The sequence below is a fragment of the Bos taurus genome, chromosome 27 (genome assembly GCF_002263795.3).
Source record: "Bos taurus isolate L1 Dominette 01449 registration number 42190680 breed Hereford chromosome 27, ARS-UCD2.0, whole genome shotgun sequence".
In the NCBI taxonomy this organism is placed as follows: Eukaryota; Metazoa; Chordata; class Mammalia; order Artiodactyla; family Bovidae; genus Bos; species Bos taurus.
The window spans coordinates 19202661-19224989 of record NC_037354.1 but is presented as its reverse complement, the minus strand read 5'-3'; the positions used below and the strand labels follow the sequence as shown (position 1 = coordinate 19224989).

Below are 22329 nucleotides of genomic sequence, written 5' to 3'. Positions count from 1 at the left end.
AAGAAGATAACTGGGAATCATTTGCCTTGTTGTCTAGTTGATCTCGACGCTGCTCTTGAAGCCCCAGGCAGCAGCAGTCTTTGGCTGAAGGCTAAAACAGTGTGAAACAAATTTTCTCAGGACACATTTCTTGTACTTCTGCCATCAAATGTGATTTAATCAATTCACCTTTAATAAACAGCTTTCCCTGCTTTGCTTATAAATAAGCTACCTGCAGATTTACTTTGGTTGTAGCCTCATTTTACTTTTTAAAATATGTCAATAAATTCTGCGGTGATGAGATACTCTACCTGTTGTTTTGTGATCACTTTTTTCCCTAGGAATTGGGAACATTGTGATGTCTGCATGGTCCTGCGATGTCAACATACGCTGTATTCTTTGGATACAACTCTAGAGTCTCTGTGTAATAAACACAAGGTTCTGCCAGCTAATTATCAAGAAAATCCCTACTCTGCTTGGCCTCAAGAGCACATCTGAAGTCCATTTTCCTTGTTATGATGTGATAGGCTTAGCCTCGTAATTTTCTTAAAGATTAAAATAACGTGATGTGTCAATTCATGTGACACTTAAATGCAGCCGAGTTGTAAGCTGCGTAGGCTCCATTCGAAACACAGGGAACAGCACTGAAAGCCTGGAGCCCACCACACTCAGGCTCTTCAGGAACAAGCCAACTGCTCCTGTGCTGAAGCGGCCACAGCCAAAATGCAAACAAGAGCACCTATGGGCCAATATAGCTTGGTGTATGGACCCTGATGTACGAACTTCATGTAATTTTGACACGTCATGAAATATTAATCTTCTTTTGATTCCCTCCCAACTTTTTTTCCATTTGTACCCTCTTAAATTTTATTTTGTTTTTAACTTGTTTTATATTGGAGTATAGCCGATGAACAACATTGTGATAGTTTCAGGTGGACCACAAAGGGACTCATCCATACACATACATGTATCCATTCTCCCCTAGAGCTTCCATGGTGGCTCAGATGGTGAAAAAACCTGCTGGCAATGTAGGAGACCTGGGTTCAATCCCTGGGTCAGGAAGATCCCCTGGAGAAGGGCATGGCAACCCACTCCAGTATTCTTGCCTGGATAATCCCACGGACAGAGGAGCCTGACGGACTACAGTCCATGGGATTGCAAAGAGTCAGACACAACTGAGCGACTAACACTTTCACTTTCACCCTCCCCCCAGCTTCTGAAGGACATACAAACTATCCCCAGTTCACAGACCTTACAAAAACAGGTGCCAGACCAGCACTCAGGGTAATGACACCTAAACAAGCTGCTCTTGCTAGATGATTTATTCAGTTTCTGTCAAGGCAAACCCTCCGAGGTGGCGTGAAAATGAAAGTGTTAGTCGCTCAGTTACATCTCACTCTTTGCAATCCCATGGACTGTAGCTCTACAGGCTCCTCTGTCCATGGAATTCTCCAGGCAAGAATACTGGAGTGGGCTGCCAGCCCTTCTCCAGGGGATCTTCCAGACCCAAGGATCAAACCTGGGTCTCCCCCATTGCAGGCTGATGCTTCACAGTCTGAGCCACCAGGGAAGGTGGCATGTATGTATGAAAGAGAGACAGAAGAGGGAGAGACACTGTATGGGTTTAGTGTTTTGCTCAGCTGCAGTGCCATATGCAAGTCTGGATGCAGAGGCTGGGGTGGGGGTTGTCCTCTGTCTACTGGCCCCTCAACTGAACTCTCCTTTCGTCTTCATTATTCTTATTCTCTAGAATAAATGCTACTCTGAGCCAGGAATCTCTCTGGGATCGCCTTTCCTCAAAACACCTTTGTCCACTTTTTTCATCAGTCAAAACTCCTGCAAGGGTTTTCCTTGGTATATATATAGAATGGAATACTTACTCAGCCATGAGAATAAACTAGTGGTTACCAGTGGGGAGGGAAGGCGGGAGGGCAATATAGGGGTAGGAGATTAAGAGTTACAAACTATTAGGCATAAAATAAGCCACGATGATGTACTACACAATATGAGGCAAATAATATTTTATAATAACTATAAATGGAGTATAACCTTTAAAAATTGTAGGTCACGATATTATACACCTATAACTTAAATAATATTGACATCAACTATACTTCAATAAAATCATAACTGCAGAAATAAAAAGGATAGGAAAATAAAGGTGATAAACTTTTTCCCAGAATAGAGAGAAAAAAAAGGAGGGAAAAAAAAGAGAGAGAGATTTAGAGCATCAATGCATGGACTTCCAGAAAGACAGCAGAGATAATAAAGAGGGGAAAGTAATGAAAGAGATAATGTAAGAACAATGTCTACAGCTGAAAGGAGATGAGGCCCCAAAATGAAAAGGCCTACTGATTATTTGAAATAATGACTGAATACAAGCACCTTCAGTGAGACACATCACTGAGATATTTCAAAAGGTAAAGGATATTGGGATTTCCCTGGTGGTTCAATGGTTAAGAATCCACCTTGCAATGCTGGGGACATGGGTTCCATCCCTCGTTGGGGAACTAAGACCCCACAGGCCACGACTACTGAGCCTGCAAGCTACAACTAGAGAGTCTGTGCACAGCACAGAAGTGTTTGCTTCTGAGATGGAAAGTCTAATTCGAAAAGATACACGTGCCTTAAGGTTGACAGCAGCACACTTACAACAGGCAAGACGTGGAAGCAACCTAAGTGTCCATTAACAGGAGAATGGATAAAGATAAGACATGGAATATTACTCAGCTATAAAAAGGAATGAACTTACTTCCATCTGCAGCAACACTGATGGACCCAGAAATAATCATACTAAATGCAGTCAATCAGAAAGACAAAGACAAACATCATGGTATCACTTATATGTAGAATAGAAAAAATTATACAAATGAATCTACTTACAAAACAGCAACAGACTCACAGACATAGAAAAAATTACTGTTACAAAAGGGAAAAGGGAGGGGTGTAGGGAAGGATAAGTTAGGAGTACAGGATTAACAGACACAAGCTACTATATATAAAATAGTAAGCAACAAGCATTTATTATATAATATAGAGAATTATATTCAATATCTTATAATAACCTATAATGGAAAATAATCTGAAAAAAATACATGTGGTCAGGAAGCAACAGTTAGAACTGGACATGGAACAACAGACTGGTTCCAAATAGGAAAAGGAGTTCATCAAGGCTGTATACTGTCACCCTGCTTATTTAACTTATCTGCAGAGTACATCATGAGAAACTCTGGACTGGAAGAAACACAAGCTGGAATCAAGATTGCCGGGAGAAATATCAATAACCTCAGATATGCAGATGACACTACCCTTATGGCAGAAAGTGAAGAGGAACTCAAAAGCCTCTTGATGAAAGTGAAAGTGGAGAGTGAAAAAGTTGGCTTAAAGCTCAACATTCAGAAAACGAAGATCATGGCATCCGGTCCCATCATTTCATGGGGAATAGATGGGGAAACAGTGCAAACAGTGTCAGACTTTATTTTTGGGGGCTCCAAAATCACTACAGATGGTGACCGCAGCCATGAAATTAAAAAAGACGCTTACTCCTTGGAAGCAAAGTTATGACCAACCTAGATAGCATATTCAAAAGCAGAGACCTTACTTTGCCAACAAAGGTTCATCTAGTCAAGGCTATGGTTTTTCCTGTGGTCATGTATGGATGTGAGAGTTGGACCGTGAAGAAGGCTGAGCGCCGAAGAATTGATGCTTTTCAACTGTGGTGTTGGAGAAGACTCTTGAGAGTCCCTTGGACTGCAAGGAGATCCAACCAGTCCATTCTGAAGGAGATCAGCCCTGGGATTTCTTTGGAAGGAATGATGCTAAAGCTGAAACTCCAGTACTTTGGCCACCTCATGCAAAGAGTTGACTCATTGGAAAAGACTCTGATGCTGGGAGGGATTGGGGGCAAGAGGAGAAGGGGACGACAGAGGATGAGACGGCTGGATGGCATCACTGACTCGATGGACGTTGAGTCTGAGTGAACTCCGGGAGTTGGTGATGGACAGGGAGGCCTGGCGTGCTGCGATTCATGGGGTCGCAAAGAGTCGGACACGACTGAGCAACTGATCTGATCTGATAACTCAATCACTTTGCTGTACACCTAAAAACATAATACTGTAAATCAATTACACTTCAAAAAAAACAGAAAACACAACACAACAAAAAGAGTTTGCTTCCAGAGAAGAGGGATGGGGCAGAAGGAAAGAGCTAGAGATGGCGGCTTTTCATCATAAAGCTCTCTGTATTATTCGATTTCCTTTAACTATGTATACTCTGATACACATTTTAAAATATCAAATCAAAAACCTGCAAGATTTCATCTATATCATGTGGAGGACTTTCAGAGACTGATTCCCTGACATGATTTTAAGTATTTTTAACTGTCATTATTTAAAATTATTTAAAAACAGTGGTGACTGCAGTGGAGGCCAGGGTACTCTAAATCTTTGTTTAGTGAAATGTTAAGTGTCCTTGAAACTGGACACCGAAAAGCAGCACTCTACTTAAGAACTCAAACTACAAGTTTTCCAAACACATCACTTAAAAAGAAGGGCAGGTATTAACTTTAGAAATGCAACTCTTACCTCATCCTAACTTACTTAAATATCAGACCTTCAGGTGAGCAAAAAATGCAGAAATCAAATTTATGGCCCTTTTACTACATTTCAAGTTTTCAGCAACTTTAGGGTCATGCACTGGATGTAAAGCCAAGCTTGGTCAGGGACTAACGGGAGTCCCACTGGCAGTCCCAGCCCAGGCTTCCCTGCTTACTCTCCTAGCTTCCCACAGAGATAAGAATAAAGCCTCAATTTATTTCCTAATAGGGAACAATCTGTAATTCCTTCAGGGATTTTTCAACTCAGTGAGTAAATGAAATGTAAGGAGGCTCATCTTTCCTAGTAATTATATCTGTATGACCTGGGTTCCAAAGCCAATAAATGAGAAGGCAATGGTTCTCTGTCAAATATTATGAAAGAGTTCAACCTACCCCAGAGATAAGAGAGTAAGTAACCCAGTCATCACACATTCAGGAGGCTGATAAGCCAGTGAACCATGATAACCCTGGTAGCAATAAATAAACATTGAAATATACAGACATGAAATCTGCATGGAATTTGGCTATTAAGAGTAAAGGGTAAATGTGATTGTAATTTTTAAAGATAACACCCACCAGATCAGGGTTATTTCAGGTAGACATCAAGTGCTGTCACCAAAGTCATTTTTAAATTTTTAATTCTTTTTATTGAAGTGGAGTTGATTTTACATTATTATATCAGTTTCAGGTATACAGCATAATGATTCAAATTTTTATCGATCATATTCCATTTAAAGTTATTATAAAACATTCACTTTATTCCTTGAACTGGACACAATGTCCTTGTAGGTTATTTACTTTACATCTAGTACTCTGTATCTCTTAATCTCCTACCTCCAATTGGCCCACCTCTTTCTTTCTCTCCACTGGCAACCACTAGTTTGCTCTCTGTATCTGTGAGCCTGTTTCTGTTTTGCTATATTCATTTATTTTTTAGATTCTTCATATAAGCAATAATCTATGGTATTTCTCTCTCTGACTTATTTCACTAAGCATAATACCCACTAACAACAGTCATTTTAAACAAAAAAAATTAGATTTGGGGTAGAATGAAGACAGTTACATTCTCACTGTCAAGGGAAACTTCTACAAAGAAAGACGGCTTCAAAATCTACGTGTAGACTTGAAACAAAATTACAGTGAGCGCATTTGTTATTTACAGATTCTTACTATCTCCAAATTTAACTATACAAGATTTTAGTAACAGACAACTTTATTAAGGTAGGCAAAAACTTGAACAGATGATAGGTACAGAGTGTAACTAGATGACAAGGAGTGATATTAGGTAGTCTGCGTGGTATACTGTGTTACTTTGTCAAAGGGTTAAAAAACACAACCAATTTAAAACCTCAATCTCTCTCATCTGTGTGCTCTCTCATTTCTGCTTCCTAAAGCCAAAGAAAGTGGTGAAAATGTCTGTAAAATGTTTTGTAAATACTTCCTGGGTCAGCAAATTCCCTAATTATTCTGGTTATTTGATAAGAACTTGAGACTCTTTGAAATTCCTCAGTCGTGATATCCTCCCCACTCACTAAAAAAAAAAAAAAAAAAAACACCCAAAAAACTAACCATAGAGCTACTTACATAACTATATTTAGGAAAATCACATATAAACTGAAAATTCTTCCATCAGTAACCCGGCTGCCCCATGCCTAAAAGAAATGACACCTTGTCCAGCTCCCTAAAATATGAGCCCTTCCAGATGAGAACCTCAATGAAATGCGTGCTTCTAAGACTGTACTAAAGAATCCACAAAGCCCTCAAGTGCTTGTCTTATTCACATAATCAGAAAAAGGCAATGAAAGAAAGTATATAGTGCACACCAGAGTTCTTACCTTAGGAAAAGAAGCTGAACAATTACAGCAAGGCAATTTCAATTCTTTAATTCACCAACAACTAGTTTCTAAATAAGAACTGTCTCTTAAGATGTTCTCTATGTATGACAGTCGGAGAAGGCAATGGCACCCCACTCCAGTACTCTTGCCTGGAAAATCCCATGGACGGAGAAGCCTGGTAGGCTATATAGTCCATGGGGTTGCTAAGAGTCGGGCATGACCGAGCGACTTCACTTTCACTTTTCACTTTCATGCACTGGAGAAGGAAACGGCAACCCACTCCAATGTTCTTGCCTGGAGAATCCCAGGGATGGCGGAGCCTGGTGGGCTGCCGTCTATGGGGTCGCACAGAGTTGGACACGACTGAAGCGACTTCGCAGCATGTATGACAGTGCAGACACATTCAAGACATTCTTGAACAAGAAAAGGACTGTTTCTTCAAACTCAAATGAGCATGCAAAATTTTTCACTTGTTTTCTGACCTTTGATGAGATGGTACCTTATTAATCTGTGGATATTTAGACAGAATATGAACAAACTCTTCATAAGGGCAGAGACCTCCAGCGTCCGGAACACAATCTGGCACAGAGTAGGTGTGTAGTATCTGTTGACTAAGCAAACCTGTGTATTTCTCCCTTTAAAGTACTGGGGTAAAGGCAAATGCAGTACAATAAAGCTGGCTGGACCAGAGGGGGTTTATGTGATGTGGGGAGACTCTGCAAATCAATGCTAAGAGCTGATACAGTGGCTAACATTCACAATATTTGTTACTCACTTCAGAAGCTGATGCATAAAAGCAAGCTCGATTCAGCAATTCACTACGGAGCCAGTGTGGTTACTTTTCACACAGTTTTAGGAATCTGCTTAGATTTATTACTGAGAACCCATCTCCCAACGCAGGAGACATGAGACAAGGGGTTCAATCCCTGGGTCGGGAAGATCCCCTGGAGGAGGGCATGGCAACCCACACTCCAGTATCCCTGCCTGGGGAATCCCATGGAGAGGAACCTGATGGGCTACAGTCCATGGGGCCGCAGATTGGACCAACTGAGGCGACTTAGCATACAGGCACAGTCTGATTCCTTCCCTTCTGATTACTCCATAGGCTACCGCAATCTATTTTCGGCTCCCAACACTGCTCCGGCCAAGGTGACCAACGACCTCTCAGCGCCAAGCGCAACAGACGCTAGACATCCTCCTGGCCTTCAACACAGGTGGTCTGTCCTGCTCTCTCCCGGATCTCCCCTAACACTTGCTCTTCAGTTCTGGCCACTGCTCTCGCTTAGCCTGTTCTTCTCTACCTGACATATACCTGTCCCTGGGCCTCTTCTTTTCTTCTCTCCTATCTGCTCAATGTTCACCTGCTTCAGTGGGTTTCAAACAATATGCCTACGACTCCCAATACCCTCTCCTGAGCTCCCAAGTGCCTGCTGGAAAGTTCAGTGTCATCTAAAATTAGATGTAACCAGAGTGAAAATGATCTTCATTCTTCCCTTCCCCTGTTCCCAGCTAGCGATGCCATCGTTCACCCAGCTGAGCACTGGAAAGGTGCCTGTCTCTCACCCCATCCGACCCTTCCTTCTGCTCATTCTACCTCCGAATCTTCTCTGGAACCATCCACTTCTTTCTTTTTCCACTGGCACAACCTTCCTGCAAGTCACTTAGTTTTCTCCTGTAGTGTCCTCGTAGCTACCCTACTTACTCCCTTCCAATCAAAACTGATCTTTCAAAAGTGAGAAATTTATCACATCTTGTTTAAAACCAGTCAACAGCTTCCTGTGCTTTTTAGGATAAATTCCAAAATCCTTAGTAAGATCTACAAAGCACTGATGATGTCATCTCCATCTCCCCTTCTAGACTTTTCTTGCACCATTTCTGTCACCAGTATCTCTTTTAAAATGTTATAAAATTTTTCATTAAGATAATATTGGTCCATAAAATTATGTAAGTTACCAGTGTATAACATTATATATCTACTTCTGAATCTTGCTGTTGTTGAGTCATTAAGTCGTGTCTGACTCTTTGTGACCTTGGGGACTGGAGCCCACCAGGCTCCTCTGTCGATGGAATTTCCCAGGCAAGAATCCTGGAGTGGGTTGCCATTTCCTTTTCCAGGAGATCTTCCCGACCCAGGAATCAAACTCAAGTCTCTGGCACTGGCAGGCAGATTCTTTACCACTGAGCCACCAGGGAAGCCCCAACTTCTGTATATATCACAAAACTTTGTTTCCATCCATCACCATTGGGTTGATCCCCTTTATCCAATTCTCCTTCCCTCTGCCCTTTTTCCCCTCTGGTAACCACTACTCTGTTCTCTGCATCTATGTGCTTGTCTTTGTTTGGTTTGTTCATTTATTTTGTTTTTATATTCCATATGTGAATTAATCATATGGTATCTGTCCTCTGTGTGATTTATTTCATTCAGCATAATACTTTCAAGATTTATACACATTATCACGCATGGCAAGATTTCATCTTTTTATGGCTAAGTAGTATTCCACTGCATGTGTGTGTGCACAAATGTGTGTGTGTGTGTGAGATATTTTTATCCATTCATCCATTAATGGGCACTTAGGTTGTTCCTGTATCTTGGCTATTGTAAATAATACTTCAACGAACATGGGAATGCAGATATCTTTTTGAATTAGTGTTTTCATTTTCTTTGGATAAATACCCACAGATGGGATAGCTTGTCACCATCATCTTTTTTTTAAAACTTTCTGTGACTGTATTCCCTTTTTTTCTTTATTTTTAATTGAAGGATAATTGCAATATTCTGGTTTCTGCCATATAGCAACATGGATCAGCCATAGGCATACATATGTCCCCTCCTTCTTGAGCTTCCCTCCCATCTCCCACCCCGTCCCACCCCTCTAGGTTGTCACAGAGCTCAGGTTTGAGTTCCCTGAGTCATACAGCAAATTCTCACTGGCTATTTTATGTATGTTAGTGTGTATGTTTCAATGCTACTCTCTCCATTCGTCCCACCCTCTCCTTTTTATTTACACCTGCCATGTCTGTAAGTCTGTTCTCTATGTCAGCATCTCCACCACTGCCCTGCAAATAGGCTCATAATACCGTCTTTCCAGAATCCTTATACATGTGTTAACATATGATATTTGTTTTTCTCTGACTTCCTTCACTCTGTATAACAGGTTCTAGGTTAACCCACCTCATTAGCACTAACTCAAGTGTGCTTCTTTTTATGGCTGAGTAATATTTCACTGTATATATGCACTGCAGCTTCTTTATCCATTCATCTGTCAATGGACATCTAGGTTGCTTCCACGTCCTAGCTATTGTAAACAGTGTTGCAATGAACACTGGGGTACATGTGTCTTTTTCTATTATGGTTTTCTCAGGCTATAAGCCTGGTACTGGGATTGTTGCATCATATGGTAGTTTTATTTCTAGTTTTTAAAGGAATCTCCATACTGTCTTCCATGGTGGCTGTATCAATTTCCATTCCCACCAACAGTGTAAGACAGTTCCCTTTTCTCCATACCCTCTCCAGCATTAATCATTTGCAGAATTTTTTATGATGGCCATTCTGACTGTTGTGAAGTGATATTTCACTGTAGTTTTGATTTGTATTTCTCTAATAATGAGTGAATTTTGATTTGCATTTCTCTAATGGTTTTTCTAGTAGTCATGTATGGATGTGACAGTTGGACCATAATTAATTAGTGATGCTGAGCATCTTTTCATGTGTTTATTAGCCATCTGTATGTCTTCTTTGGAGACATGTCTGTTTAGGTCTTTTGCCCACCTTTGGATTGTGTTGTTTGTTTTTCTGTTATTGAGATGCATAAGCTGCTTGTATATTATGGAAGTTAATCCTTTGTCAGTTGTTTCATTTGCTACTATTTTCTCCATTCTGAGGGTTGTCTTTTCACCTTGTTTATAGTTTCCTTTGCTGTGCAAAAGCTTTTAAGTTTAATTAGGTCCCACTTGTTTATTTTTGTTTTTATTTCCATTATTCTAGGAGGTGGGTCATAGACGATCTCGCTGTGATTTATGTCATACAGCGTTCTGCTTATGTTTTCCTCTACCATTATCTCTTAATAGAATCAAAGAATAACTCAAGAAGAGCTTAAAATACACCATATTCTGAAAAGCCTCAGAAAACAGAACAAAATCCACAGATGTACCAAATCAAATGATTTCTGTTTTGGCTTGTAGTTTCCACTATCATATTTATCAAAAGCAGCTCTGAGATATGTTTTGTAATTATGTGGCAACAGTTTATCATAGAATGATTCAAAATGAAAACCTGCTTATTCCTGTCAAAAGATGAGTCACTGAAGTTCCCCAAATCTTCTCAGCCAGTGGCTCCCAGATTTTCCAGATCAGTTAAGAAACTGAGAGGGGCCCAGCACAGGGGAGTCCCAATTTTTTCTCCAAAGTGAAAATATTAAAACAAACAAAAAAAATTCACACACATAAAAGAAAGAACATTTTAACAAAAATTGAACACCTGCAATCAGAATAAAAGCTAACATTCTAATTTAATAAGTTTATGGCCTATTTTTTCTCATTTCATTAAAGATTTGTGAAAGCAGCTTCCCAAACTGACACCAGAGGCTGGACTAGACTTTGATAACCACTGTTTGAGATAAAAACTACTAAGTTCATGGAGCATGTGTGCATGCTCAAACATGTCCAACTCTTTGTGACACCCCACCGACTGTAGCCTGCCAGGCTCCTCTGTCCATGGGATTTTCCAGGCAAGAATACCGGCTGCTGCTGCTTCTAAGTCACACAGTCGACTCTGTGTGACCCCAAAGACGGCAGCCACCAGGCTCCCCCGTCCCTGGGATTCTCCAGGCAAGAACACTGGAGTGGGTTGCCATTTCCTTCTCCAATGCATGAAAGTGAAAGGTGAAAGTGAAGTTGCTCAGTCACACAGGCAAGAACACTGGAGTGGGTTGCCATTTCCTTCTCCAGGGGATCTTCCCAACCCAGAGATCAAATCCACATGTCCTGCATTGGCAGGTGAATTCTTTACTAGTGAGCCACCTGGGAAGCCCAGATTCACGGAGGGGTTATTTATTTTCTTGCTCTAAAAATACCTTTTTTTTAAAAGTAATTTTGCTTAAGTACTGAGAAAGGAAATAAAAAGCATTCGCTGACATTTGAGAGTGTTCTGAGGTCCACACCTAGACCTCTCAGTATTAGCATTTGCTGATTTGACACTCAACAGCCAGGCCATTTCTGTTCTCCTGTTAGACATAATCGACCTCACAATACCTACCTCAGCGAAGGTTAATCTGAGGCACGATAAAATCATACAAAGCAAGCCCACTTCGTGACTCTAAGTTCAAACAAAAAAAACAAGGGTACCTTGCAACTCACAAAACACGAAAGACCCTCTTCTACTGCTAAACAAATGACGTTCTTCACTCAATCATAGAGTCGCCTCACTTTCTAAAAGCATCTGATCTACAGCAAAGCCCTGATTTCTTAGACCTGACCCTGAAACACACTAAATCCAAATTATAAACCAGGTTTCTCCTAACGCCTTTTTTCTGAGAGGCCCCAGAGTTGCCCATGACGAGCATTCTCATTCACCGCAGAACAATAAAAACAAGGTTTTTCAACTATAGGCGTGTTTCCTGGGGTCTTTGGCTGAAAGCATTGACAGTATCAAAGTATAAGATTCTTTTAAAATTCTCATAATCCCCGCCATTTTACAGCAAATTAATTCCCTACCCACATTAAAGCAGACTAATTTTATTTTTCCTTATATCCTTCCAACCCATGCCCACTGTGTATTTTTCTCTTACAGAAATCACTGTGCATACCATTTTGTTTTCTGCTTTTACTTGCTTTATCTCGTGTCACTTTTGAATGGCTGACTACTACGTCACCACGATTTTATTCTTAAAGCACTTCTCCGTAGAGAAATAAAAGAATAAAGGAGGAGAATGCACACCTTGCTTGCAATATCAATATCCTACTTAAGCCGTCAAGAGCAGCCTTATCTAGTCAGTCTTAAGTCACATGCACCCAAGTTCCTATTTATCTGATCAGTCGACAAAGAAAAATGCAGTCTTACGGTTTTTTGAGAAGAGAATTATGCAACAGCACCAGACTCGGTGTCCAGAGGCTTGAGTTGTCATGAACCCAGAAACAACAGTGTGACCTCTGGTTAGTCACTGACTCACTCGGCGACTACTTCCTCCCTTGCAAAGAATGAAACTGGTCCCACATTTGCTCTTTCAGTTATCAAGTCTGTGTTCCTGCTACTTCCCTGAGGGGGAAAGAGCCACAGGTCTGGTGGTCACTTGACTCGGGTTGGCCTGGACTACTCCCATCGCCCTAACCCGGGATGCCTCGTCCTTTCCCAGGGCCCTTCAGATCCTCAGTTACTACCTCTCCTTCAGCACCTCGTCACAAGGCAGAGAAAGCCAGTCCTCAAGCAGCTCGTAACTTAATTAGGTGCACAGATCAACTGGAACTCTTCCTCCAGTAGTTTTATAGGCGCGTGGAAAAAGTGCATTCAGTCAAATGTGAGGGTGTGCAAACACAACCGCCAGTCTGCAGAGATGATTTCCCCTCAAAGTTTCTTTGCTCCAGCTTGTACCGAGTCGACCAGGGGTGAGGCTCGCCAGCCAGTTCTGCACCCACGCCTCTGCTTAGAGAAACACGGATGCCTGTAAAGATGCTGCCAGGGGTCGATCAAGCCCCGCCTGCCCCGCACCTGCGCGCCCCCCCCCCCCGCTCCGGCGCGCCCCTCTCAGCCTCCTCGGCTCCAGCTCACCCACCGGTGGCACCTGCTGCGCCACCAAGCAGGTGACGATCCCGCTCAGCAAGATGAAGGTTAGACGACTCCAGCCTAACATCCTTCCAGCCACCAACAAGCTGCAAAGGACTCCTGAGGAGGCCGCACGAGGCACCACCTGAGCGCCGAGCAGGCCACGCCCACGCTGCCACGTGACCTGACAGACGGACCGCGCCACTCGAGATGTGGGCGCGGGGAGATAGGCACCGGGGTGAGGGCGGCAAGGAGAGGAACTGGCTTTTCAGTGACGCAGCAGGACGATAGAGCCTTCCGAGAGGAAGAACAAACCCCCAGGATGGAAGGTGAGCGCTCGAGTTAGGACCGTGGTGTTTGTCCCACCTCCCGCACCGCGGGCAGTGGTTGCGCCCAGCCGGAGCTCCAGCCCTAAGCCCCGCCCCGGCGGGTGCGGCTGTGGAACTTTCCTCACCTCGATCCCTCACAGAGGGCCGCGCCCTCCTCAGAGCCTGGGGGTGGGGACCACCTCCCCTCTTCCGGCCGGTGCCGCCGCGCACCGTTCCCGTAAGGCCCAGGGCGAAGTCTGCACTCGGGCTGCTCGGTACCAAATGTCCATGAGACGGGCACAAGTCACGAGAGTCTCAAAACGCGGCGTAGCCCGCGACAGCGACCGTTCTTTGCCCTCTGAGGAGAGCAGGGCCCGAAGTGAGTGAGGTTATTGGTCCTGACCGTGGGGTCACCCGACGGCTGTCAGGGGCCAGGAGCAGGGCATAGTTCTTTCTCACGGATGCTCCAGGCTGTGAATTTACCCTTTAGACTTTCGCCTCTGAAGTGACAAACCACAGAATTTAGGCTTCGGTTTACTCGCACTGAGACAACAGGTGGAATGCCCAGGAAGGACCGAGAACCTTCCTTCCGTGGAGTGAAGCGTCTGTGTACCTTCTTCACGTGCTGCAGTGAGAGGACGCAGGTTGGCACAGCCCAGGTGGACCTGGGAGGAGGGTAGGCGGGCAGTCTGTTATAGCCTGCACCTAGAAAACAACTTTACAGGTGTATTTGCTTGGCATGTGTGCGGTGTTTGGACACTGTTGTCCTAGTCAGATAAAGTGTAAGTGTTAGTCGCTCAGTCGTGTCCGACTCTTTGCGACCCGGTGGACTATAGTCTGCGAGGCTCCTCTGTCCGTGGGATTTTCCAGGCAAGAATACTGGAGTGGGTTGCCATGCCCTCCAGGGGATCTTCCCGACCCAGGAATGGAACCCAGGTCTCCCCAATTGCAGGCAGATTCTTTACCATCTTAGCCATATAAATTCAATAGGAAATCCTGAGCTCTCGGTTCCACTTTATGATTGAACCTTTTTGATTTCCAACTGGCTTTTTTTTTTTTAATGCTTTAGCAAAATCAGAATACTGTCACTAAAATCTTCATATATATTTTTTTTTCTTATGTAAGTTTGAAATTGCAGTTTTACCCATTTGTAATTACTTTGTTAGAAAAAATCAATGATTTTGTTGGAGATTGGGAAATGAGAATTTGATATGTGGGAACATTTATTCCAGTTTTTTCTTTTCTTTTTTTTTGGTAGATGACAGGATTCCTCTCTTTGATGAGGGAAGTTTGCTTTTTAAAACATATCACATGATTAAAGTAGTTCCTGATTCAACAGTGAGCAAGAAGATCATCAGTTCAGTTCAGTCGCTCAGTCATGTCCAACTCTTTGCGACCGCATGAATTGCAGCAGGCCAGGCCTCCCAGTCCATCACCGACTCCCACAGTTCACTCAGACTTGTGTCCATCGAGTCGGTGATGCCATCCAGCCATTTCATCCTCTGTCATCCCCTTCTGCCCCCAATCCCTCCCAGCATCAGAGTCTCCTCCAATGAGTCACCTCTTCACATGAGGTGGCCAAAGTACTGGAGTTTCAGCTTTAGCATCATTCCTTCCAAAGAACACCCAGGACAGATCTTCTTTAGAATGGACTTGTTGAATCTCCTTGCAGTCCAAGGGACTCTCAAGAGTCTCCTCCAACACCACAGTTGAAAAGCATCGATTCTTCAGGGCTCAGCTTTCTTCACAGTTCAACTCTCACATCCATACATGACCACTGGAAAAACCATAGCCTTGACTAGACAGACCTTTGTTGGCAAAATAATGTCTCTGCTTTTCAATATGCTATCTAGGTTGGTCATAACTTTCCTTTCAAGGAGTAAGCGTCTTTTTAATTTCATGGCTGCAGTCACCATCTGCAGTGATTTTGGAGCCCCAAAAAAGAAAGTCTGACACTGTTTCCACTCTTTCCCCATCTATTTGCCATGAAGTGATGGGACCAGATGCCATGATCTTAGTTTTCTGAATGTTGAACTTTAAGCTAACTTTTTCACTCTCCTCTTTCACTTTCATCAAGAGGCTTTTTAGTTCCTCTTCACTTTCTGCCATAAGGGTGGTATCATCTGCATATCTGAAGTTATTGATATTTCTCCCAGCAATCTTGATTCCAGCTTGTGCTTCATCCAGCCCAGCGTTTCTCATGATGTACTCTGCATTGAAGTTAAATAAGCAGGGGGACAATATACAGCCTTGACGTACTCCTTTTCCTATTTGGAACCAGTCTGTTGTTCCATGTCCAGTTCTAACAGTGATAGAAGCAAGGTCCGATGCTGTAAAGAGCAATATTGCATAGGAACCTGGAATGTTAGGCCCCATGAATCAAGGCAAATGTGTAAATAGGTTGATTTATCTTGGACCTTAGAGTAAGTCTACAAAAAAAGAGGAAAAAAAGTAGAGGATTCCCATCTTTTATATAAATGGCTATTTGATTTGAAATCATCTTTTTTTTTGCATTTTATGCAAACATTCAGGTTTTATTTTTACTTATTCTTGGTGGGAGCTGATGTCAGGAACCGAAAGGCAAGCAGTAGTAACTTTTGTTTTCTACCTCCTAGCTGAATAATAATACACATAATGTAGCATTTTCATTAAGCAAGACTTTTTACATTTCACATTAGAATACATTACTCTTTTCTTGAATAAAATGAGCAGTTACTAAAGAAACCATCTTTGGAGGAAGTGTTTAATAATCGTATTTTATTTAAATCAGGGGCTTACCTCATAGCTCAGTCAGTAAAGAATCTGCCTGTATTGCAGGAGACCTGGGTTCGATTCCTGGGTCAGGAAGATCCTCTGGAGAAGGAAATGGCAACCCACACGTGTACTCTCACCTGGAGAATCCCATGGACAGAGGAGCCTGGCAGCCTACAGTCCATGGGGTCGCAAGAGTCAGACACAACTTAGTGACTAAATCACTATTTAAATAAATCCTCCAGTAGGAAATGGAGAATTTATTGCCTTTACTTAGAAGAAGGCTGTGTAAGTAGTTACATGTCATGTTCATTTGTGCCGGTCACCTCATTTCCTTATTAGAAACATTTTATTTCCACATCACAGTTCGCAAAAAGACTTTCAGGTTTCAGAATTCTGTATCTCTTTTGGCTTACTTCCCTCTTGATTCCACTCAGGCTTTATTAATGGTTCGCTTCATATCATCTCCATCTTTGTAAATTTTCTTTAGAATGTTCATTAATTCCTCACTAGGATCTGTTTCGGAGAAGGCAATGGCAACCCACTCCAGTACTCCTGCCTGGAAAATCCCATGGACGGAGGAGCCTGGGCTGCAGTCCATGGGGTCGATACGAGTCGGACATGACTGAGCGACTTTACTTCCACTTTTCACTTTCGTGCATTGGAGAAGGAAATGGCAACCCACTCCAGTGTTCTTGCCTGGAGAATCCCAGGGACGGGGGAGCCTGGTGGGCTGCTGTCTATGGGGTCACACAGAGTCGGACACGACTGAAGTGACTTAGCAGCAGCAGCAACAGGATCTGTTTCAATGTCATAGGACGTCTAATCTTTCTAAACGTTTTTTTCAACCTGAGTCAGGTAGTTCCACTGTGTGTTTTCTGCTTTCTTTATGTAGATAAGAACTGTATCTTTCTTGACCTTTTTTGAACTGCCTTCCACAGAGATGGGTTTCAAGAGATTGTTCGTAATCATGGAGTAACTCTTCCCATTTAAATTCTTTACCAAAAGATCAAATGATCTCTCTGTGAAATGTACCTGCACATTCCCAGTGGGCACTTGATGAACTCCAGTGAAGTTAATGTAGATTTTCATACACTTGTCTGACTGATCCCATCCATAATTACTGAATTTCACTGTATATGCTATTTTAATAAGAGCAACCACAGCAGCTAGCTTTTCATTTTCTAAAAGTTTTGCTTTACCTCTGTGATTTCTGCTGCATTTTGTTTTTTATTTCTGTCTCAATCTTGGGTTTTTCAGCTGTGAGGGGACCAGATACTCTTTTTCTGGTGGCTTTTTCCAGCGGCACTTTCAACTCTTCTAGATCTTTCTGTAGCTCTTCTTAATTGAAGCCATGGTTGGGCTGCAGCAGACAAGACCCTGGCTGCAGTGGCACAGGGACAAGAACAGGAAATGCCACCCTGAACATGCTCACCCTGAGCACAGACTGCACTGGCATTGATCATTCATCTTTTTTAAAAAAAATTTTAACAAATAAAAGATTCTTTAAATTCTGTGGTGCTTTATAATTTTCAAAAATTACACATACATGATTTCATATAATTGCATTATTGCCCCTCCCCTGTCACTTCTCCCCAACTGGTAACCACTAGTTTGTTTTCAATATCTTTGAATCTACTTCTTTTTTGTTTATTAACTGGTTTGTTTTATTTTTCAGATTCCACAGTATGACTGATAGCATACAGTATTTCGTATTTCTCTATATTATTTCACTAAGCATTATGCTTTCCAAGTCCATCCATTTTACTACAAATGGCAAAATTTCCTTCTTCTATATGGCTTTAGTATTCCATTGTATATATTTATATGCCACTACTTCTTTATCTATTCATCCTGATAGACTCTTAGGTTTCTTTCATACCTTGGTCATTATAAATGATGATGCTATAAAGATAGGAGTGCATGTATCTTTTCCATTTCTGTTTTTTGGATATATACCCAGAAGTGGAATTTCTAGGTCATATCAGTTCAGTTCAGTCACTCAATTGTGTCTGAATCTTTGCAACCCCATGGACTGCAGCACCCCAGGCCTCCCTGTCCATCACCAACTCCTGGAGTTTACTCAGACTCATGTCCATTGAGTTGGTGATGCCACCCAAGCATCTCATCCTCTGTCATCCCCTTCTCCTCCTGCCTTCAATCTTTCCCAGCATCAGGGTCTTTTCAAATGAGTCAGTTCTTCCCATCAGGTGGCCAAAGTATTGCAGTTTCAGTTTCAACATCAGTTCTTCCAATGAATATTCAGGACTAATTTCCTTTAGGAGGGACTGGTTGAATTTCCTTTAGGAGGGACTGGTTGGATCTCCTTGCAGTCCAAGGGACTCTGAAGAGTCTTCTCCAACACCACAGTTCAAAAGCATCAATTCTTAGCTGCTCAGCTTTCTTTATAGTCCAGCTCTCACATCCATACATGAGCACTGGAAAAACCATAGCTTTGATTAGACAGACCTTTGTTGGCAAAATAATGTCTCTGCTTTTTAATATGCTGTCTAGGTTGGTTGCAGCTTTTTTTCCAAGGAGCAAGCGTCTTTTAATTTCATGGCTACAGTCACCATCTGCGATTTTGGAGCCCGAGAAAACAAAGTCTGTCACTGTTTGCCCATCTATTTGCCATGAAGTGATGGGACCAGATGCCATGATCTTAGTTTTCTGAATGTTGACTTTTAAACCTACTTTTTCCCTCTCCTCTTTCACTTTCATCAAGAGGCTCTTTAAAACTAGGTCATATAGTAGTGACCTAAAAATAGAACTACTCTATTTTTAGTTTTTGGAGAAACTGCCATACTGTTTTCCACAGTGGCTTCAACAATTTACATCCCCACGAACAGTGTACGAGGGTTTCCTTTTCTCCACATCCTTCAAGATCATTTATCTTAAATACTACTGAGAGCACTTTAAACATGTTACCAGGGACTTCCCTGGTGGTCCAGTAGTTAAGAATCTGCCCTGTAATGTGGGGAACTAAGATCCCACGTGCCATGAAGCAACTAAGACTGTGTGACAACGAAAGATCTCACATGATGCGACTAAGACCCAGCACAGCCAAATAAATAAATACTTAAAAAAACACATCACCAAACACATTTCTTTTTTCCTTACAAGAGGATGTTAATTGCTTGTTAGATGGTCTGGCAAAATCAGAATCTTTACGCAGAAAATTTATGTCAATTGGCATAATATTCTTAGACATGATTTTCATATAACTTTGTGTTTAACTCTCAATACTCTATTATATACCTTTGATTCTGTTTTCAGACAAAATTTAAATCAAGTTCCCTAAAATTATGCCATTTATGTATTTTTTAAATTACACCTACATCTTTTTTCTTAACCTACTGGATTTTTTGGTACTAGATACAGAAGGAAGACCAAGGCAAATGTGCAGCCATATTAAACTTCACTGTGCTTTGTGGCACACTGACATATTCATAGAAATGGTATTTAAGTGTACAAATGATTATGTTGGAAAGGGTGGTTCAAATATTACCTACACAGCAAGCATCAAGAATAAGACTTGGATAACCTGTTTAGTATGAAGAGTCAGCATCAGTAATCGAATTGTTTATCAGAATAGCTGAAGGTCTTGGTAAGCTGTGGACTTTTTCTAATCTCCTATCTAACATTCCTGGGTTCCTGAGGTGGAGACTTGATTTAAAATCATTGCAACTTAACCACCCAATCCTGAATGAAATCTATCGCACATAACATATTATCCAGGAGAGATATGACTTGATTTAATAAAGCTGAATATTCAAAGGTTTGCACTAAAAAAGCAAGAAATATGGAAATAACGTTCCATTAAAAAAAGCAAAAACATTTTACCAAAAGTATTTACCAATGAGTTGCTTAATTAATTTAAAAAAAGACAGTATATCTAAAATGTAATCTGAGTTTCAAAGCTTTGATTTTTGTCCATATTTTCAGGAAGAAATCTAAAGAAAGAGAAAACATGGAAATCAGAAGTCTTGCAAAACTGTTACATGATTCCTTCCCTCCAGCAGTTTTCTTTATCACACTAAATAAGATTACTTGCTTTATATGTTTTGCTTTTATATAGAAAAACATGTCAAATTATTACCTTTGACTCAAAGGTATAATGATATTTTATTCTATTACAAAACTAGAAGTGTTCCCATTTAATCTAATTGTCCCCACATATAATGTCAAAGTCAAATAGTTATCTTAATTACCCCTCACTTTGCACTTACCTTTCTGTTTCTTTGTGAAACGTTTTTGATGTCTTGTTGAGCCTCTGACACCACAGGCATGTGAGAATCTGAAGAGTCACTTTACAAAAACGTCCTTCTGAAAAAAAAAAAAGTCCTTCTGTCTCTTTCTACTTTCTTTGATAAGACATATGGTTCTGACCTGAGAATTATTATTATCATTTTTAGTTATTTATTTGGCTGTGTCGCATCTTAGATGTGGCATGTGGGATCCTCTAGTTGGAACTTGCATGCTTCGGACCCCACTGGCTCAGTATTTGTGGCTCGTGGGTGTAGTTGCCCCGAGGCATGCAGGATCTTTGCTCCCAGACCAGGGATCCAACGTGCATCCCCTGCACTGGAAGGTGGATTCTTACACTGGGAAAGTCCTTTTGACCTGAAAATTGTCAATTCAGTTCAAATCAATAATCCCTAAATACATCTTTTGTTGTTGTTCTGACTTCATATTCCTGCATAGTTCCATTTTACATCAGTTCAGTTCAGTTCAGTCGCTCAGTTATGTCCTACTCTTTGCCACCCCATGGACTGCAGCACTCCAGGCCTCCCTGTCCATCACCAACTCCCAGAGTTTAGTCAAACTCATGTCTGTTGAGTCAGTGATGCCACCCAACCATCTCATCCTCTGTCGTCCCCTTCTCCTCTTGTCTTCAATCTTTCCCAGCATCAGGGTTTTTTCAAATGAGTCAGTTCTTTGCATCAGGTGGCCAAAGTAAACCATTCTAATTTCCTATTCAATGCTTCCAACCAGTTGTTTCTCAAGTTTGTGGTAAAATCATTTATTCTGTCAATAAACACTAAGCACTTACTCTACATGCTGGGTGACTAGCAAAAAAATGATTCTTTCCCTGTCTATGGGAGAGGAATTCTGTCTTATGGGAGAGGAAAAATGAAGATGGAAGGGAAAAGTTAAACCAAGTGACTGTCTTGTAAAACAGCAATAGATTTTGCTTATTCCATGCTCTACCCTCTGGTTGAATATTGTGGCTGTTTCACCAACCTCAGTTCCACTCCTTTGTTATGCAGCAGCTGTGTGGCTTGGATGAGCCATAGCCTCATCCTTAGTCCCATCTCGAGGTAGGCCCTTTTTGGCCTGATATTTTAAGGTTATCGTAGTCTTCTTGCCCCCGTGCTTGGTTTTGGCCTGAGTCACTCAGACTCCTGAATTCAATAGGCCATGGTTTGAATCTCAGGGCTTTTACTCTATGATTGAGGCAATTGTCTTTTTTCTTCTAACAGGAAAGAGTAAGCTGTTAGTCTCCACTGTTACTGGCATTCATGCTCTAAACTTGAAGTGAGCCGTTTATGGATGAATAGACACTGTGGACGGCAGAGGAGAGATGGAAAGAAACTGGGTCATTATGGCATTGTTAAGCGACTAGATCAACCAACCACAGAGCCTGTCCAACAACTGGACTCTTTGTTACTATGAGCCACTACTCTTGTTTATCATTTAAGCCAGTTCAGGTTGGTTTGCTTGCAAGTTGAATTGTTGTACCTGATAGCATCTTAACTGCTGTACACATAGAAATAGGTTTATCTACCTTCTCAAGAGCAGAGGAGAATTTATGAAGCTATATATTTACAAAGCTATAACACTTAGGTTTCAAGGTCTTCACTTGCTCAGGCATCTTCCAAACTTTCTACCTAATTTTACACTTGTAATTTTGGATATGTTTCCTTAAAGAGGACCATCCAAATTGTATAAGCTTTAGGCCTTACAAAACCATTAGGTGTTTTGGAAGAGAAAATTTTCACCTTTTTCCCCCGTCCCTTTAACATGTTTCCCTAGGGGAAGGGTAACTTACCTAACTGGTAGATAGCTGGATGGGTCACTGCATGTGTGAGGCCTGGCTTCTCT

The 22329-nt window shown here is 41.7% G+C and overlaps 1 protein-coding gene, 1 long non-coding RNA gene and 1 pseudogene across 5 annotated transcripts in view; 1 reads left to right on the top strand and 2 right to left on the bottom strand.

Moving 5' to 3' along the window:
- The window catches only part of ASAH1 (N-acylsphingosine amidohydrolase 1), a 31628-nt gene extending 18292 nt beyond the window's left edge, over window positions 1–13336 (bottom strand). The window contains exons 1-2 of one of the 4 annotated variants that reach the window (XM_005225967.5): window positions 13176–13319; window positions 12784–13042 (exon numbers count right to left, since the gene is read on the bottom strand). Coding sequence is in view for 2 of the 4 variants with exons in the window: in NM_001075459.2 (NP_001068927.1) it covers window positions 13176–13253 (78 nt within the window). In the remaining 2 variants the exon portion in view is untranslated. 4 annotated transcript variants of the gene reach the window in all.
- Window positions 13337–13409: 73 nt separating this feature from the next.
- LOC107131907 (uncharacterized) overlaps window positions 13410–22329 on the top strand; it is a 236116-nt gene continuing 227196 nt past the window's right edge. The window contains exon 1 of the long non-coding RNA XR_001495270.3: window positions 13410–13494. This is a non-coding gene — a long non-coding RNA (uncharacterized lncRNA). The remainder of the gene's footprint in view (window positions 13495–22329) is intronic.
- Window positions 15957–18693, bottom strand: LOC100141117 (calcyclin-binding protein-like; annotated as a pseudogene).